General features: G+C 36.2%; 1 protein-coding gene across 8 annotated transcripts in view; it reads right to left on the bottom strand.

Moving 5' to 3' along the window:
* Nucleotides 1–17,680: 17,680 nt before the first annotated feature.
* The window catches only part of LOC140138675 (potassium channel subfamily T member 2-like), a 477,469-nt gene continuing 473,916 nt past the window's right edge, over nt 17,681–21,233 (bottom strand). For 6 of the 8 annotated variants that reach the window (XM_072160415.1, XM_072160418.1, XM_072160414.1 and 3 more), the window contains 3 exons: nt 19,745–19,865; nt 19,088–19,175; nt 17,682–18,411 (listed from right to left, as the gene is read on the bottom strand). In XM_072160415.1, coding sequence (XP_072016516.1) covers nt 18,252–18,411; nt 19,088–19,175; nt 19,745–19,865 — 369 coding nt within the window. In that variant the 3' untranslated portion in view covers nt 17,682–18,251. Of the gene's footprint in view, nt 18,412–19,087; nt 19,176–19,744; nt 19,866–21,233 lie in introns of all 8 variants that reach the window. The other 2 variants (XM_072160421.1, XM_072160417.1) reach the window with 1 other exon arrangement.

The following is a 21,233-nucleotide window of genomic DNA, read 5'->3' as shown; positions in this document are numbered from 1 at the left end:
ATTGGCGATAAATCTGACCGGAGTAGCTGAAGTACGCAACCGTAGCGAGACAAAATTGAGTAAGTTCTATAATGTCATCAGTAGTGAGGAGGGTTCTGTTTTTGAGATCTTTGTCCTCGATAAGTCTTTCTCTGAGTATATGAAGAGTGCGATTAATGGGAGTACTGGTAAAAAGCGCCACCACATCGTGCGAGTCTTAAAAGAATCTCATCTTCCTCAAAGGTAACATCTTTCAGATCTTCCGCAAGACTTTTAGAGTTTAGAACGTGGTGCTAAGATTGGCCAACAATAGTGCTCAAAATATCAGCAAGAGATTTGGCCACATTATAACCTATGGAACCTGTAAAGTCCACTATAGGGCGAAGCGGGGTACCGTCCTTTTGGGGGGGAGGGGGGACTACCATAAATCCGAGGTACATTTTCCGAGGTGGGGTACAGAAAAGAAAAGACCACTGGGTGGCTGAAAGTCGCCACCTGGATACGCCGAAAAGAAAAAGACACTCTAAACAAGGACGAGGGGGCCTACTCACTCAACAACATCTTTGACCAACTCATCGCGCCCTCTATAGCGGTTCTTGTTACCTATAAAAGGACGCGGTCAGATGTGATGAGTTGCCAGTCTGAAGAAACCATTAGTGTAGTGGTGAAACGTCACTAAAAATGTGAGTTTAACATCTTCATTTTTCTTGAATTTGCATAAAGCGAACAATGTTAACACTTTCATAGTCTTATTTTTATCTATTATTTTTGCAGCTTTATTGAGAATTTATTTTGAAATTGTCGAGTATACGAAGTTTCTTACTACAATATGTAGTGCGATCCAAGAGGTCATCAAGTATATCTTTTTCCCAGTTATGACGCATGGTGAGTGGATGTGGATCATCGAAAAACCACAGATCACCTTCTTCAAATTTGACATCCTTTCTCCGACATGTTTTGCTACGTATCGGTGAAAGCACGCCTTGACAAAGACATAGTTCTGCAAATGGTAGAGACCATCTCAAGGCACCGCCTCTTGATGGATCTGGTCTTTTTTCCAGAACACAAAGTTGGCTCTGCACCACAGCCAGATGAGCTGTAAATGAAGAAAATATTAATTAGAACCCAATAAAATGCATATTATATTAAATACATCACATAATATTGCGAAATCATGGTTTAGCAGTTTCATCAGCAAATGTAAAGCACTTAAATTTGTAGGGAACATGCAGATCGAAGTACACATGACACAATGACATTGACAAAAACAATGACACTTGGATACATTGAAATATGTCATGCAACAAGTGTGAGGTCCAAGTTCATCTAGGGGTCACTTGAGGTCATTTTGTAAATATGTAAAAAAGGGTGTGTTTTTTCTAACAACCACCAGAGCCCGAGACCCGATCTGACGAAGACACATTTTATGCACCGCAAAATTGACTAATCTATTTGTTTTACATTGAGTTGAAATTTACTAATCTAAAGTCTGCACAAAAAGTAACTCAGCTGTTATAAATACGCCTATAGATTCAGAACTAATAATTGTTTTCACATTATTTTAACATACACAGAAGGATGATTTATTTACGCGCATTTTGATACCAAATTGGTCTAATTCTGTTCAATATTAACAATACAGCAGTGTTTTGAAAGAAATATACCCGAATTTAAAAGTTGCAGTTATTTGTATTGATTTGAAGTAAGCGCGAAGATTAGAGAGTTTGCGGAATGAAGTTACTGGAACTTTAACGGCAACTTCAAACATATTGATTGGATTTCTTGCTCAAATTCACTTCAACGCGAACGTCAGATTGGTTTCTGTACCAACAGCGTCTTGTTGCTTAAACTCGGGACATGTGTATCAATGTGCGTTCAAAAGAAGGGCATGTGTAAGAGCTTGTTACCAACTACATCCAAATGTCTCTCTTTTGTTTAGTCAAATGGTTATTAGTCCCACTTCAAGACAAAAGACTCTACCTTAAGAGCTTCGTTTGAGTAAACATGAATGAACTCGCGATACCACTCAACATGGATTATGTCGGGACCCAGCGTTAATCTCCTTATCATATTATTTTGAAACTAGCTAGGCCCTATACTATACGTTTCAATTAATATTCTTACGATAGTTATAGGCCTATATATATATATTATTTAATAAAGGCTCGTCAGCTTTGTCAATTCCATATTCCAATTTACTTCGCAAAGCCTAATGAAATACATATTCTTTATTTCTTTCCCTCCTTCTGAATCTCTCTCCCCTTCCCCTCCTTCTCCATATTTCCCCTTCATTCTCCCCTCTATCTGTACTCGCTCTCTCAAACTTGACCCTCCTATAATTACCCACTCGCACTCCTGTTTCCCCCTCCCCAGTGATTTTGTCAGGGTTTTTCTGTTAGGAGGGCGTGGGCCGATTCTCAAAGGGAAACGTTTTTACAAAATGGGCTTAAAATGGCAGAAAAAAGGCCTAAAAGCGTAAAATATCACGGCGGCCAGCATCCAAAAGGGAAGGGTCAAGAAGGAAGAGAAGATGTCCCACGGGGGAGCCCCCCGCCCCTTGGCTACCAGCAAAGCACGTCCCTGTCCACTTCCAATGCCCTCCCTCTCCTCCTCCCTACCCCCTCTCTCTCTCTCTCTCTCTCTCTCTCTCTTACCAGGCACCACCTATGACATGTTATATATAAAAATGTTATGCACCTGCTTTACTCTTCCAGAAGTATCGTACACTGCTGGCTCAAGTAAAACCAGACCATTTTACGGGAACTTAATCCCCTTGGCGTTGAAGTCAAGCCAAAACTTGGTTCCGCAAGCTGATTTGGTGTACGTCATGAGCACACACAAAATTATATATCAAGTGTGACGTTTGGAACAAAATTTATTTTGATTTAATTCAATCAGTAATTTTCAGCAACATGTAGCATGTTTTTTACCCAAACCAAATTAGATTTCCAATAATTGGTCTATTAACTAGATAATACATAAGTGGTAATTATGTAGTCTATGAGGAAATAGGCAAACTATTGTTCTAAAGTATGACGTATTTCATCATAATTTACGGCACACTATAGATTCTCGCGTTAACTTTAACTTCAAGCGGCTTTAATGGCAGAGTGGTTTTGAATACATAATCCTCTATAATCCTCTAGACGTTAAAGTTAAAGTTAAAGTAACTTCATTCCGCAAGGTCTCTAATGGCAGGCATTATGTGTTTACAGTGCTGGCATTATAACCATTGATCGCTGTAAACTGCAACTTTTAAATTCGGGTATTTTTCTGTAAAAGCACTACTGTGTTGTTAATATTGAACGACATTTGACGAATGGGGTATCAAAATGCGCGTAAAAAAATCATCCTTCTGTGTATGTTAAAATAATGTGACAACAATTATTAGTTCTGAAGCTAGGGACCCATTTATAACAGCTGAGTTACTTTTTGTGCAGACTTTATTTGTTTTACATTGAGTTGTATTTCTCAATATCTGCATAACTATCTCATAAACTTAGGCGTGGCTATTTCCTACCACCAAAAGAACGTGCTTGAACAGAATGTAGTTTCAACATTTTGTGGTTGTATTGGTGTTTGTTTTATCAACATTTCAAAGTCAGGGCTAGGTTGCAATTTTCTTACATATCTCATAAATTTGTTTGAAATTCAATTTCAATAATTGTATTACTTATTTGTCTCTTTTCGCCGTAAGATTTCTATTAAAACTAAATCAATTATGGTGATTTGTTAGAGGCAGTTTTTTAACGAAATCATAATTTCGTGCTCACTTTAAACTTTTTAAATGTCAATGAGATTAAATCAAATGGAAATGGCGTTGATACAAAGCTATGTAAATCAACACGCACAAAAATTCGCTTTCTTGAACCTAAATTGCTATGTACAGCTTTTCTGATAAAATAATCCTAATTTACAGAGTTGTACGTTTCCAATTTGACTTGAGTAATGCAAACCACCAAAAATTCGTAAATTGTAAGAATCCGCAATTGTTACACCACCCCCAATAAGATGCCTTTGAGGGGATTTCTTTTGACCCGTTTTAAGCCTAATCCCTAATGGAAATTGTGTTGGGAATATGTTGCTTTGTCTGATCTTAACTGTTTGTGTTGCTAATGACAAAGCTTGCGTACTCAATTTTGCTCCTAATATTTAATATTATAAAACTCATTTTACAAAATATCTCAGCAAACATAAAAATGAAAGGAATTAAATTAAACTTCAACACTACTTTATTTCGCTTCCCGGGAGCGCCTTCGAGGGACTTCCTCGTCGTCATCCGTGCTTGGCATATAAGCAAATGTAAACACAATTCAGTACAGTTGAATGTTGTTCTGAGCTAGATAATGCGCTTACAATCCAATTCCTTCAAAGAAAGGAAATTGCGAACCAGAAATATTTTATGTTTCTGAAATAGTCAATGTACTACTACCTGCCAGTGTTGTTGGAGAAGATCTAGTTTAAAGTGCGTACCTCTTCCAAGAAAGGAAATTGTATTCTTCTGTCGACTTGCTGAAGTCTGATTTATGAAACAACACATCTGTTAATATAAGTGGAATCAGGGAGACAACTGCAACGCAGTCCTGCTTCCAGAAGAAATTGTGTGGAAAGGTGAAAACAGCACCATTTTGGCGATAGAGAACGGGCGTGTAGTTCTTGGAGAACTGCGCAAGGAGTTAAGTGTGGCGAAAGCAGCACCATTTCTGAGCGAGGATTTTATACGCATGGGATTATAAATGCAAGTGTACAGTGGACTTCGCTGAGCAGTGATTTTCGCAGGACACTGAATCAGGATATATACATCAGTCTTCCAGAACATTGCAAGAACTCTATGATCACCTAAAAAAGACTGCTGGTTAAGTACTGAGTAGTTAAAATTGTGAGTGTGTGATTATTTTGTATGTGCATTAGTTGTCATGTATTGTACCAATCATATTTTATTTTCAATTCAAGACTTAGATATTGTTAACATAATTAATCAGTGTGTTTTGTTGTGCATTCTGAAGTGAATTTGTGAAAAGGTGTTTTTGGCCTTGAGTCATTAAGCGGCACGTAACAACATGAAGTGGCTTTAACCGCTACCCGAGCAGCTTACTCTAGAAATACACCTACGTCTGCGGAATACGGCTCCCTATATTATCCTTTATTTTAAGTATGATGTTGCAGTACTTGTATTATTAAGCTAGAAATGCATTACCTTCCCTTAATGACGAGCAATTTTTATAATTTTGGCGGTTGCTATGGTTTTAAGACACGATACGGTGCGATTTAATTTAATAAAATCTATGTAACGAGTCGTACTGACTCAAGGCCAAATTCACCTTTTACCCTAATTCACACGAATACACAACACAAATACACTGTTTGATTAAGCTAACAAAGTCTTTAATTGAAAGTAAAATATGATTGGTACAATTCCCGGGGGGTCACTCCCATTGTGGCCTGTACACCATCCGCGATAATGAAAACGTGTAAAAAGGGTAGTTTTTCATTGGTAGGCACGATACGCGCGTATCGCGTTTAGGGTGTCAAAAACATGAAAAATTGGAAAAAAGGGTAGCAAAATTGCAATTGCTAAATACGCGGAAATGCAATTTAGGGTATGAAATTTGATGTTAGGAATCAAATCCCTGTTTAGGTTGTCATTTTAGCCAAGGGTTAAATCCTTGTTTAGGGTGCTTTTCAAGAGTTGATTATCGCGGATGGTGTACAGGCCTCAATGGGAGTGACCCCCCCCCCCCCGGGTACAATTACAACAAATGCACATACAAAAGAATCACACAATCACAGTTTTAAGTAATCAGTAGTTAACCAGCAGTCTTCTTTTTGGTGATCATACAGTTCTTGCAATGTTCTGGACAGCTTATGTATATCCTTATTCACTTGTCCTGCGAAAATATGCGAAGTCCATTGTGCACCTGCATTTATATATCCTTGCATATTTATTTATTTATTTATTTATTTATTTATTTATTTATTTATTTATTTATTTATTTATTTATTTATTTATTTATTTATTTATTTATTTATTTATTTATTTATTTATTTATTTATTTATTTATTTATTTATTTATTTATTTATTTATTTATGGCATTTCATACTTCATTTCATCCATTGGTTCTTTTAATTTACCCGCTGCGCTAAAGGCTGTAAATTAAAATCTCTGAGAGTAAAAAGGCGCCAAAGTTTAAAAATTCTTTCCTGAGTGGCTTTTTACCCTTTGTTAAAATTAGTCCAATTTAGAAATGTTTCTTTTAAGATGTATACAAAGTCATTTATAATACTTGTTTGGTTTTTATAGCTGACAGCTTTTTCTGAAGAGCATTTCGTAGAGTGAATTGAACTGGTGTTTTACTGCCCAATTGGGTGGATTAAATCCGCTTAAAAATCGATGTAGAATTGTATTGTAAACTTTTATCATTCTTTTGTCTACATGTCTACGCGGGTGATGAAATGCAGTTTAATCTCCCCGCCAAGGCCACATCATTTCACATTTTAGGTCGGATATACCTAAGGGGGACCCAACCATTCTAGAGTTTGGGATATTTTTAAAATTCACACATTTTTCATGTTTTTGTGACTCATTTCGGACCGTATTAGTTGCTGCAACCCACCACATAGCACGCACATTGGCAAATAAAAGCTACAAGACCTTGTTTAGTTTGTTAACACTGTCGTGAGCAAAGGGTGGCAGCTGACGATACTAGTGGTTCGCAAACTTGCATGAGGCCCTTTGAAAATTTAAGTTTTCGAGAAACACGAGGAAAGGGGGCGATAACATGTTAAGTGCGCGCAGCCCGAAAAATTATCTTATTGTTACCTGAAATTGACCATACGGTATAGATGCTTAATTTAAAGCACCCCTATTGAGTTTGTCGAACTGCATAGACATATTTAATTTAATTCTCACTGCACGGAATTTCAATCTCACTGCACAAACGTGCCAGGAGGCAGGTTAAAATAGCCGCTGACAAAAATATAGTACAATTTCAAAATGTTGCGCGCTTTGCGCACTGGCCCTTTATATGGCAAAATTCACCTTTATTTTGGGCTAAAATTGTCTGAAATGTTTTCGCACACAAATGTCCTAGTAAAATCGGTACAAAATATGCTCGTCTACCTCTAAATTGTATGCTTCTGCCTCCACTTGTCGATTTTATGTAGTAGACCCATTATTTTGTAAACAAAAACTTAGCCACTTGAGTGCACATGCCTTCCTCATTTGGGATCGATGCATTGGGAATCTGTTGCTTTTTGTTTTGTCATGACTTGTTTGTTTTGCTAGTGACAAATCTTGCATAATCAAATCTTGCCTTTAATATTTGCAGCATGCAAACTCATACAAAACATTCCAGCAACCACAAACATGTTTTAAAAACGTTATAAAAGTGTTAAAAACATGTTATGGTTTTGGTAAAATGTTTTTACATTGTTATCAAAATGTTATTGTAAAATGCTTTTGGGCCAATTATGTTTGTAACATATTTTGTCAACACTAAAATAACATTACGTTCAAATATTTTGTAGCCCGGTTTTTTAGCAAGTGTTTTAAATGTTATGAAAAAGTTTTATGCCTTTCTCAACATTTAAACGTTTTCTGTAAAACATTTTGTTTTTGCTTGGATGCTATTAAACAGCATTTTGTATTTGCCTGGATGCTATTAAACAGCATTTTGTATTTGCCTGGATGCTATTAAACAGCATTTTGTATTTACTTGGATGCTATTAAACAGCATTTTGTATTTGCCTGGATGCTATTAAACAGCATTTTGTATTTGCCTGGATGCTATTAAACAGCATTTTGTATTTGCTTGGATGCTATTAAACAGCATTTTGTATTTACTTGGATGCTATTACAGCATTTTGTATTTGCTTGGATGCTATTACAGCATTTTGTATTTGCTTGGATGCCATTAAACAGCATTTTGTATTTGCTTGGATGCTATTAAACAGCATTTTGTATTTGCTTGGATGCTATTAAACAGCATTTTGTATTTGCTTGGATGCTATTAAACAGCATTTTTTATTCATTCATTCATTCATTCATATTTTATTTCCATAAAATCATTACATTACATTACATCGAAAAATATACAAACACGATACATATGGAGGAAAAGGCTGGAAGACCAAAAAGGCCTGAAAGTTAGCCTTTCCCTAAAATCAAAGGAAATTAGCACAAAAAATAAAAGGCAACTTTACCAAACATAAGCAAAAGACAAGACAAGGGACGGGGACGGGGACGTGCTCACGGAAAAGATTAATTATATTGATTTTGCTTGGATGCTATTAAACAGCATTTTGTATTTGCTTGGATGCTATTAAACAGCATTTTGTATTTGCTTGGATGCTATTAAACAGCATTTTGTATTTGCTTGGATGCTATTAAACAGCATTTTGTATTTGCTTGGATGCTATTAAACAGCATTTTTTGATCCGTTATCAGCTAAAACATTTTGATTTCTACATTGTCTGAGAATGAAAAAGTGAGTAAAATATGTAAACTTACCTGCAACGATGATGGCCAAAAAGAAAGAAACGTCCAATTCCATTCCAATAATATCGCGTTTATCCATTTACAGAAAAATCTGCAGATTTTGATATAAATCTTTAGTATTAAATAACTGTGTGGATTGATCAAACTACGATTGCATGTAAATCGGAATATTCATAGGTCATTCGGACACGGAGACACGAGTAATATGATGGTCAAATGCAAGTGGTATATTCATCTGTAATCCAGACACACACATGACAACAACTTGAACCCAGGCGGCGAGTGGCATGATAGAGCCGGCAACTTGTGAAACCGCCCGGCCGTATGGCATTTTCCATATACTCGGTTAGTTTTGTGGGGTTCATTATCGAACCCCAACGGTTTTAGTTTCTGTGTATATTATTTATTAACATAGGCCTATTTGTTTGTGATATTTCAAGCGTTTTAAAAATTCAAAATAATCCCATTCAATTACACGGTTGACGATGGAAATTTACTGAATTTAGAGAATGCACGTCATTCACCACCTGCTTGAACCATTGCTACCTGCCCGGTTTCTGTTTTGATCACGCAGTTTATTTATTTTATTTATTAATAAAAAATTCATTATTGCCCTCGGAAAGAACATAAATCGATTTAGATATGGCAGTATCGGCTATAATGGAACGATAATGACTAATTAATTCCAGGAAAATTGCCTCCTAAAGTGATTGCTTTTGAAAATTGCCACCTTAAGTGTTTGCACTTAGGCCAATGACAGTCGATTCCTTGTTTCCCGTTACCCTACTCCGCTCAAAACCAATTGCTGACAAATATTTCATTATTTTGAATAAAATGTTTATTTTAACCAACTTTAACATACCAATACATAATTGTGGTTTTAAATATATCATAAATCTCTTTCTGTTGATCTTCAGGGATTTTCTTTGCAGTAGGAGAATGGTATGTGGTTAATAATGAATTAATAATGAATACCTACTCAATTCTTTGTCCCACACTTTTGATCTGCTCTGATCTCATCCCGTAAAAATATTGTGAAACTTTTGATAATAGTTATACAATCACCTTCATGTGGTTGTAAACTACATCTGTAAACTACAAACTGTGGTTTATCACATGTATACATGGGCAGACACGGGTAGTTAGTGGTTTACACCTGTAACAGATGCAATAATGAAATGGTATAAAATAATGAATAATGAAAAATGAAATGGTCACCTACACAGTCATGAAAAATTGTGTAACAGGAAACTATGAATTGACTTATCACAATGTCATTTATTATAATTAAATGGCATACACCAATATTTCATCGTGGCAATATTGATTAGGAAACAAGTCGGTATGTGATGATTTCGATTAGGCCTCTTTCCTGCATATCACACTCCTAATATTTCACAATTTTACACACCGAACTCCACAAACATATTAGAGAGATTATGATTTCCAAACGTAGGTATCGGACGGACGTAGATCTATTCAAAACCACTCTCCTATATCGAAGCGAGGTCACATATTTAGCCAGTTTTTATGATATTCCACATGCAAAATCAACATAGAAACCAGGGCTACGGAATCCACGGTATCGTGGTACCGGCGTTCCCAGAAAAAAATCAGGACGAGAAAAATATTGTTAAGCTTGTATGCCCACTATAGAGATGAGACTGACTATGTTCTAATTATTTTCAGTTAGTGTGGCCAGCAGACTCACAATTTATTGTCAAAAATTCATCTCACATTTATCTTTGTAACATAACAATAGCTTGATCAAGACAATAGAATACATTGTAGTATATTAAAAAAAGTTTAAAATAGTTCCAGCTTTACTCTACCTTGTGTTATCCCAGTAATGAGCACTGTGTACTGTTTAGCAAGAAATTTTCGCCACATGCTTATTTTAAAGTTAATTTTGCGGTTAATTTCAGAAGTTGGAATTAAGGAGCTGGCAAAAACATTTTTGACACATATGCTATTATTTGAAACCACAAATCACACAAAATGATTAATTCCAGCTGAAATGCATACACCCCTTATGGAACAGATGACTAGGCTATAATCTTCCATACAGGGAGTGTGAGTTTTAATGGGCTACCCGAATGGGTAACTCCATTTAAAATTTACACCCCCTGTGTGGGAGATTAAGGTCAAGTCTATCATAGTGGGTGTATGGATTTCATCTTGAATGCACAAACAGTTAAAATCACAACAAAAAAAATGAATTCAGCTAAAATACCCTGTATTGACTCTTTGCACAGATCTACCATCTTGCTCCCAAAATGAGGTTCTCCCTGCAACTGTTGTAGATATTAACATCTCATTAATATGTATGAGTTACGTCATCGCATTTGCCAATACACGATTCCTCACAACACTTGAGTCTCTGATCTGCGTCTGAATTATTACTCAGATTTATCACTATTAGGAGCTGATAACCATGGTGACAGTAAGTGGGTCCGAAAATGAAGATTTACAAGCATCGTTTTAGGAATAACGGACCACATGCCGTCAAGAAATAAACATTCGATGTGCCTCCGTAGAGCAGAATTCGGAAGCTTTGCATCGTACCGATTCAGACGCAGATCAGAGACTCATATGTTGTGAGGAATCGTGTATTGGAAAATGCGATGACGTAACTCATATTAATGAGCCAAAATTGGCTTCATTGGGAAACAACTGTGCAAAAGGTTCAATAGTCAATACAGTATAAATAATTTTAATCATTTGTGATGTGATCAAGCAAAATCAGTTGAATATATTGATTTTCAGATATAGCCAAACAAACACAATAATTTATTTTGTTGCATAATATTTTTGAAACACTTTACTGTTCATATCGTTGGAACTCAATGTTCAATTTCAATGCAATTTTCTGCAAAATGTTGCTTTACAAATGCTGTATACAATCATGTTAAAAAATGAAAATTGAATATGCCTGACTTTCGACTGATTTTGCTTGATCGCACCACATTTGTGGCCCGTTCCTCCCAAGAACGTGTTGGTATACCTAATTTTGAAATAATAAAAGATATATAAATACCAATTGGCATTTACATTAAATTCGATTGAAATGTACACAGTTTGAATAAAAATATTTGGTTAAAAATTACAAAATGTGACAAGTAAATCATATGTGGCTAATCCAATTGAAATCCATACACCCCCTATTGAAGACATAACCTTAATCTCCCACAGAGGAAGTGTAAATTTCAAATGGGGTTACTGAATGGGCAACTCCATTTGAGATCTACACTCCCTGTGTGGGCGATTAGGGTCATGTCTTCCATTGGAGGTGTACAGATTTCAACCGGAATAGTCCATCGTGTGTTTGTATCTTTAAAATGAATATTAATTTTGTTTAAAATGACAACACACAAAAACTTTATGATGATGACAATTTCCAACAAATTTTGGCATCCAAAAAACATTAATTAAACCCAAACCACAATATTTAGCACAAAATGAACACAAACTATAAACATGATACAAATAATCATATTTTACAGCATATGGTATGTATAATTATAAATATATATATACGTGGTGCAGAAAGCGCTGAATAGATCAGTACAAAACAAGGTGCAAAAATATCTTTGAAATCATGTAAGCTTGACATTGGCTTAAATATCCCATAATCATGCAACTGCCAAAATTATGTACAACATTTGTAAAAATTGAAAAACATTATGTGGGGCATGTTTGTTTGGATAGGAAAACAAGTATTCTGATATTGTAAAACAATGATCGTCTTCCAAGCTTGTGTACTCGTTAAGATGGTCCATATTCTGGTGACAAAAAATATTGGATGAACTCGGAAGAAAAAGTACACATTTTAAACTAAATTGCACTCATTACTATAGAGAGGACTGCAATATTGTGTGACAATTAATTGTGATGTGCAGATGATATAGCATCAATGCCACACTTTATTCTGAATTCTATTACCCTCACAACCCATTATTCAAAATCATGCACTATGATTTATTGAAACACCTCTGCAAAAAAAAGAAGAAGAAAAAAACCGCAGTGATTTATAGTGCGCTACGCACAGGCCCAACACCTAGACGTTGATCCACAAGCCTCAGCACACTTTACAACAATGGGTCAAGCATCATAACGCATTCTACGCATAGCATTACGCTTGGAGACACATTCAATATTTCCGCGATACTTGGTGTCACTGACATGTACGCGTTCTCCATTCAAGTAAACAATTTAAAATATTTGGGCAAAAAAGTGGTATCTTCTATTGAAATCACACTATTCTGTGGTGATAGAATAGAAATAAAGGGTGCAGTATTATCCTTTATAAACCCAAATAATGTGTCTTCGGCAGTAAAAAAAGTTTAAATAATAGGTTCCGTTGCGCCTCACATAATATTTATGTTTTACTGCCTCTGACACTTAATTTGGGTGTTATGACACTGCATTACCCTTTATTTCGTAGTTGAAAAGCATTTTCATACAATTTTGCACTCCACAACCCTCTTATTAAATTCCATGTACCCAAGTATAAGATCATGACATTTTTGATGAATAATCAATATGCGGAGGAATAACAAGTTCACTATAACATACTTCATGATTTGAATGACAAATGTTTGGCAAGATTTAATTGTATTCATTAATATTGAGGGTTTAGAGTATTAGTCCACCCATTAGTCAACCCCCTTCACTCTCATGGATACAGTAGTACTTTAGAATTCTCTACATTTTAAACAGTTAAAGTGCCACTTTAAGGAATTTAGTTATGGACCAGGATAGGATTTAACAAGTGCCTGTCATTTTCACGAAAGCTGCCTGTCCAAATTTTGATACTTAAAACATAAACCAGACCTCTAACCCTTCTGGGGGTTCAGTAAGTTCAAGATATAGCCTTGATTTATTTGTCTGGTCTTGTTTTGAACTTATTAGAACATGACTTTTAGCATTTAGCACATGTCACCAGCATTAATTTTACCTGTCTCAGGACAGACTGTCAGGACAAACTGTCGGTCCAAAATGACAGGCGGACAGGTGGCTAGCTAATTCACTGGTTAAGGCCCCTGCTTTAGGGCAAGAGGGCACCATATCTGTTGTTATTTTTTAGATTTGACAATGTCTTGAGAGGAACGCATTGTCTGAACCTTCCTCTAGCTTTGTCCACAAAATATCCACACAATAAATAGCATGCATTTCGCAGGCACTTTTTGCCACATACTTTTTTGCGACAATCATGATTAGGTGGACAGGAAACAATACAAATTGGGCAATTCCAGTTGAAATCCATGCACACATTACGGACAAAATGACTTTAATCTTCCACACAGGGAGTGTGAATTTCAAATGGTGTTTACCTGAATGGGTGATTCCATTTGACATCTACACCCCCTGAGTGGAAGGTCATGTCTTCCATATGGGGTCAGCGTTCGAAATAGGGCCGGTCAGCCGGCCATTGGCCTGTAACTTTTTGGCCTGGCGGTAACTTTTCTGACTGGCATCTAGTTGCCGCCCCGGCTGGCCGGTAACTTTTAAGGTCAAGCCCGGCTGGACTGTAACTTTTTGAGGCATATTTCGAACACTGTATGGGGTGTATGGATTTCAACTGGAATAACCCTATATAACTGTGAAATTGATTTATGATAGTTTCTTCACCAATTCACAATGATACAAGTTTTACATACAAACCTGACATTTGTTAATAATTGCACTGTAGTACATCATAAATCAATCAATATTATTCATAAATCTGCATATAAAATCATTTAAATTTATTTATAGTTTGGTTTCTTTCAATTATATACACAAAATAGCAAGATACAAAAGCAAAAATGTAAAGACAAACTAACTTTGTGCAGTAAAATATCAACAAAGGTCAGTGTACATTATAAATAGCAAAACATCACATACACTGAGCCATAATAGCCTCATCTCTAATGGCAAAGTTCCTTAGACCTCCTATGAAAGGGCACTGTTCCTAACCACTCCATTAACTATCATAAAAATGTTGACCTCAAGTCATCGTTTTTGTCTTCAATACAGTCAAAGGTCATTATGTGAATATACAAACATATTGGGGTTAAAGAACTGTGTACTGGCAGATGAGCATGTTGATTTATTCAGAAATTACCATGAAACTAAATTACATACTTCAGCATAGGTGGGGAAGCAGGACATCTCCCTAAAAATCATAATAGAAGAAAAAAGAAAGTCCTATGCGTTCCTTTTTGCATGAAAAACACTGTGTTTGAGCCTATAATTATTTATATCAATTTTCACCAAAAATGGGATCCATATTAATACAAATTTTTGTCAAAAATGGAACCCATTTCTATAACCGAGGCCCAAATGTTTGGCCCACTGAGTATGATAACAAATTATTTCCCGACCTTATACATCCCGACATACACTACTGAATTCTTGTACCAAATGCATTTAAAGATAATCCTAATGCACAAGCATATATATATATATGCAGGATTAAAAAATTATGCATGATCCAAGTGTATCCATAATCTCTAAACTTGTGATACATCTTCCCAACATAGCTTGTAACTTAATATTATAGCACCAAATAGGAATTGTCGACCACTTTTAAAAATTGTTTAAAATCTTTTTAAAAATTAAAAAATTGTTTGTGATTTTGGCTTATATACATCAAATCCTTCACCTGAACAAGTTCCAAGCAGTGGGTGCAAGCCATGCACATCCATTGCCTGGTTTGTGACTTATAAAATATGAAAATAAAATATAGTGTTGACCATAAGTGGGACAAATAGTACAATTCACAATGAGTAAGTCTATCCAATGAAGATGGGGATGGGGATCCTCTTGGGTTTTGGTTCGGTTCCCATGTGTAAGCGATTAAGGTAGGAACAGCCAAAAACTTTAAATACACTGCAAAAATTGTGTCTTACCTGAGAACACTATTTTAAGATGCGACTTTGAAGCCACTTTTTAGCCATGTCCTTATGCAAGTCATGTCTTGCATGGAGACATGGCTTGTGGAAAGACAGGACTTTGAGCTATGTCCTTATCCAAGACATGACTAGCTACAAGACATCAACAAAGTACATGTATGTAGCTAGCCTTAAGTCATGTCTTAATTATAGGATCAGAATGGGACATGTCTTACTTCATGTCCTAATTAAAGACACATTATTGAATAAGTGACTTCTAACAAGTCACTAATGCTTCGAGTCATGTCTTATCGCAATTTCCTATGTCTCTAAACTAGACATGACTCATTTGCATAAAGTCATGACTAACCACAAGATATGTGGTTATGATATGTGACTTACACAAAGACGCTAAATTAAGACATGTCTTCTGAAGACATGTCTCCATGCTAGACACACTTTTTGCAGTGTAGGATTCAAGATGGGTATGAAAGTCACAATTTTAGACTCAAGGCCCATGCATGTACCATTATGCTGCTTATAACAAAATCCTTTTTAGCATATCAAATCACGGTCATCATAGAAAGTGTGTTGGCATACAAATTGCATTCTACAATTTACTATAAAGGATAAAATATTCGCAGCATCGAAATTTTGCAAATTCGAGACAGATTCACGATTTTTTCATGCTTGCAAGTAATTTCTTTTCATATATGCATCTAAAAAAATATATCAATTTTGCGAAAATTACATGTCACAAAAATGATGGTTCCTTTCAAATTGCACAAAAATAGTGCCCGTCATTTTCAGCTTTTTTTTGTTTAGGCCAATTTTTGTCACCCGTCTCTTAAACATGGTAACCCAATCAAAACCCAGGAACCTCCATCCTGGGTACTATGAGACCTACACCTCCTCCTCTCATAGGTCTGATTATATATTATGATGTATTTCCTAAATTTAAAAATATAATTCAATAAGGTTAGTGAATTTGTGTGCTGAAACTGTTGGAATATTATTATTTGTCATCAGCACATATGAACTTACATTCGAGAACCAGAAAACGTGTGATTAATATAGATACATGTACAATATTCAGATTTGGTACACTGGATCAATATCTTTAAATGGATATTCATACGTAGTAGTAGATAAAATAATTTGTGATGCTATCAAGCAAATTGTGTCGGATGTCGGGAATATTGATTTTGAGATCAACTTCCTTTCTTTTTTATTGTTCTGAGCAACACTAAAATGGCCATATCTCTGGAACCATAAGTCTAATTATGATGGGGTTTTCAGCAAAATAAAGCTCTGAGAATGACTCATATAATGCAATTGAAAACTGAATTTTGATTTTGATCGACATCAGACTCATTTTGCTTGATCTCATCACATTTGAGGGTTGATAACCAGAAAGCCGTAACTCACAAAGGAATCTTGTGAGTTTTTCTGGCTCTTAACCCTCGAATGAAAGAGTTTAACTTCAATACTATGCTATTTATCGTTCACCTGGAAGGGGACGAAACAACATAACATTATATGACATCATCAAAGAGGACTATCCTCATTGTAAACAAGACATCACGCATTACCACCTGCTGAAGATGCTAGTCGATCTAGCAAAAACATTCAAGGTGAGCGAAAAATAATGTAGTGTTGAACTTTAACTCTTTAATTATGGATCAATATCATATAACATGTAAAAGCCTCACCTTATTGTTATATTAAAATCAATCGTTGCCAAGTCAACTGGTTCATGCTGTGTTCAGAACCATAATCAAAATGATCACAACCCGAAGTTCATGGATTGTATAGTGGGTGTCTGCCTTTTTCAGCCAAATTGACAATATACTGATCTAGTCAAGCATACTCCATGTTGAGACTGTCAACATTTGATGACCAAAGTCATCAGGTGAATGTCACTTTCTATGAGCCATAAATGACTGCACAAGGTTAATTTACATAACTCATTGACCAATCCATACTGCCTCTGGCTATATGTCAACCTGTTTCTGTGGTGACCTCAGTGACATTATAAAACCTCCAGGGCACTCAAATTGTGATGTGAAAATGCAGAGTTTGTTTAAGGCAGCGATAATGTAATGTCTTCCACAATTCTCTTTTTTTTTCCAACCTGGCCAAACAAATTGAATAAGTGATATCAACATTAATTTTCTAATACATTATTTTGGACAATCTGAATTCTGACTTTTCAGGAAAATTGCTTTATTTGTGATTACAAAATATTGCTTTATTCAAATTTAAACAAAACAAAAATATTGCAATCTCACAAATTAATCATTTTAAATATTTTGAATGACAACATTATTCCAATAATCAATGATATGAATAATTAAAGCAATTTTCCCGATAGGTCAAAGTTCAGCTGTACCAAAATGATCCCACAATGCATCTCCAATCTCCAATATCAATCTTTGTAATCTGATGGTAGAATGTCTCTGTCAACTATTAATAAAAAAGTGTTTGACAATTTCATAACCTTGCATATGCGGTTGCATTGCCCTGGGTGGATCGGCACTGGAACATTGTCGCCTACTGCTGTAAGAGCCAGTGCTATAACCTTGCATCTGCGGTTGGATTGCTGCCTTACTGTTCAACACATGGTTCACCCCTGGGTGGACTGGCACTGGGACGTCTTCGACTGCTGCGGTAAAAGTCAGTGCTATAACCTTGCATCTGCGGTTATATTGGTGCCTTACTGTTCAGCGTGTGGTTCACCCCTGGGTGGACTGGCACTGAGATGCCTTCGACTGATGCGGTAAAAGCCTGCTATAACCTTGCATCGGCGGTTATATTGCTGCCTTACTGTTCAGCATGTGGTTCACCCCCAGGTGGATCGGCACTGGGAAATTGTCACCTGCTGATGTAAGAGCCAGTGCTATAACCTGGCATCTGCAGTTGCATTGCTACCTTGCGGTTCAGCGCGTGGTTCACCCCTAGGTGGATCAGCACTGGGACGTCTTCGTCTGCTGCTAAACTTACGCCTTGGTGGCATGGGGGATGGAGTCTTTGGCCCTCCGGCTGGTCTGATGATGAAGCTGTATCAGAAAGGAACAGTTCAATTCTAGTTGAAATCCATACAATCAGAGATATGGTAAGAATTAGAGAATAAAGGTACTGTTTTTAGCCATTGTTGTGCATCTATCTTCTCATATAACACGGGCCGGGCGACATCATTATTTCAAGTAAAACAAGTTGCTTTACGCCCAAAATAATGATGTCGCTTGTTATCTGAGACAATAGTTGCACGACAGCGGCTAAAAACAATACCTTTATTCTCATTCTTAAACACTTCAATTCAAACAAATATATTAATCGTAAGTATTCCAAATATTAATGAAATTAAATACTACATTTTACAAGGAATTACCTACAGCTTAGAATCGATCAGTCCTGTTGTTGCTATGCATCTCTGATTGGTTCAAATAGCACGTATGAGTATCACGTCGACATGCACATGCTAAAGTGTGTGATATCATGTCATATCATATGGCTAAGAACCAATAGGATTGTAGGACCTTTCTTAAGTGTTTAATAGCACTGAAGGGCACTAAGCTTTAAATTGTGAAGAGATCTAGAAGCTCTATTTTGATTGGTTAATCAGATTATTACATCACATAATCAACCAATCATAGGCATTGTAAGACAACCAATCAGAGGCATTGCCGGGGGAATTGCAAGAGAGACATTAAGGCCCATGGGATTAATACTTACATGACATCATCCATTTCTAGTTTCATATCAAACGCTGGGTTTATCAAAACATAGGATATCTTGTTCCGTTTGTCGCTTACTTCACTATCTGTAATGGTACAAACAATGACAAAATATTGAAATATAGTATTTGTCACACTACTAGGAAATAACATTTATGCTAAGAGATCTCTCAGTCGCACTTTTTTACCGATATGACAGGGATTTTTCTACAGTTCTAAGGTTTGCTGGTCAAAAAATAAAAGGGACCGTTAGTCCCAAAGTTAGGGATACGTTTAGGGTTGTTTTCAGTAGTTTTGATTTCTGTTTGACATGGGAGGATGGAGCTTGGTGTAAAATTTGTGAAACAGAGTACGAGTGAATGGAGCATCTGGAGCTCACAGAATCGTTACTCTCCTGGAACAAATACGTGTGATGCACATGAACATTTGCCATTTGAGCTCAAATTGTCAAATTCGATGTTAAACTGGGACAATTGTGCATGAAGCAAGTGCAAAAATTTTCCAATTCTTAAGGCTTAAAATTATTTTAAAATATGAGGTTACTTTGGCCAAAAACATTCACAGTTGCATAACATTGCTTGTATTCTCAAATATTGCACATATCAAACCCCCCATCCCTTGGAATCTACGCCTATGGTGAATTTCATCATCTTACCATATTCTTCCTCTGGCAAGTCTAATCTCTTCATCTTTTGCCGTACAATGCCTGCTATCTCCTTCCTTTCCTCCGTTGCCCCTAACGATGAGCTGTCGTCTTCTTCTATAGTTACTGACAACTGAAATTAAACATTTTAAAAATATCACAAAAAAGTTTTTAGGAATAATTCTATTTTGACCTGGCACGCTTTTTCTGCCACATCTACCCATAATGCCAGCCTACAATTACTATCTTCATAAACATTTGAAATGATTACCCTTCAGGAGCAGTTTTGAAATTCACCTTCCCTGAGCATCCAAGAGGGCCACCATGTTGCGTTGTAGACACAGAGTGAATTTGGGTAAATTATGTATGAAGTGTTCAAATCTGTCACATAAAATGGTTCAAATTGACACCTGATCCCCAGAAGTTCAGGTTTCATGCCAAAGGTTTTATATCCTCATAAGAACGTCAAGATGAATTCATTGGACACATCACATACAGAGCTGTAAGTTTACAACCATTTTCAAAACAAAATTGCTTCACATACAGAGCTGTAAGTTAAATACCATGTTAATCAATGTTATTCAAAAGATTGATATGTAAATTTCACCAAACTTACAATTTTTAAGTGTCTTCTTCATAAAATTACTGTTGAGGAAAATTCATTGAATAAGAAGTAAGGTTTGTAGCCAAATCTAACACTGGAGTGATTTTAAACTTATAGCTCTGTAGGTGAAACGATTTCGTTCAGAACGATGTGATCAACAAGTTATTTATGGGAAAAAGCCGGGGTTAGTGCAGATTGCTCTATCAGGATGGCACAAAATGGACTATTCCAGTTGAAATCCATACACCCCTAATGGAAGACATAACACAGGTAGTGTGAATTTCAAATAGGGTTACTTGAATGGGCGACTCCATTTGAAATCTACACTCCCTGTATGGAAGATTAAGGTCATGTCTTCTATATGCTGGCGAAGTTACGCAATTAATCAGATTAACTACCATAGCAATAGGTCAAAACAATTTTGAACATATCGCGCTGCACTACAAGCAGGTTACACTCATCACCTGTGTATGTCTGCAATCATAGATTGAATACAATACTGGTCTTTTCAAATATACTAATCTTACAGGTGCATGTGATCAGCATGATATGGTTCAATGCAGAGGTACCGCGTGAACGTATCAGTGCAGCGCGGTATATTCAAAAATTGTTTTGACCTATTGTTATGGTAGTTAATCCGATTATTACGTAACTTCGCCAGCGTATAGGGGATATGTATGAATTTCAATCGGAATAGCCAAATTTTAAATGTAACCGGCAACGGCCTAAAGAATTCAACACTTTTAGAAAGGCTGTTGTCCAAAATTCCCAAGCCGACTAACTGACCCACTTCCAGAAGATTGCACACAATGCATGTAAAATGCTAAAGTGAGCCAAATTGAAGTCAATCAGTTTTTAACATACCATTAATCAGAGGATTCTTGTACTGGCATGTGA

Source organism: Amphiura filiformis, chromosome 18 (genome assembly GCF_039555335.1).
Source record: "Amphiura filiformis chromosome 18, Afil_fr2py, whole genome shotgun sequence".
Classification (NCBI taxonomy): Eukaryota; Metazoa; Echinodermata; class Ophiuroidea; order Amphilepidida; family Amphiuridae; genus Amphiura; species Amphiura filiformis.
This window is presented reverse-complemented; position numbering and strand designations above follow the sequence as displayed.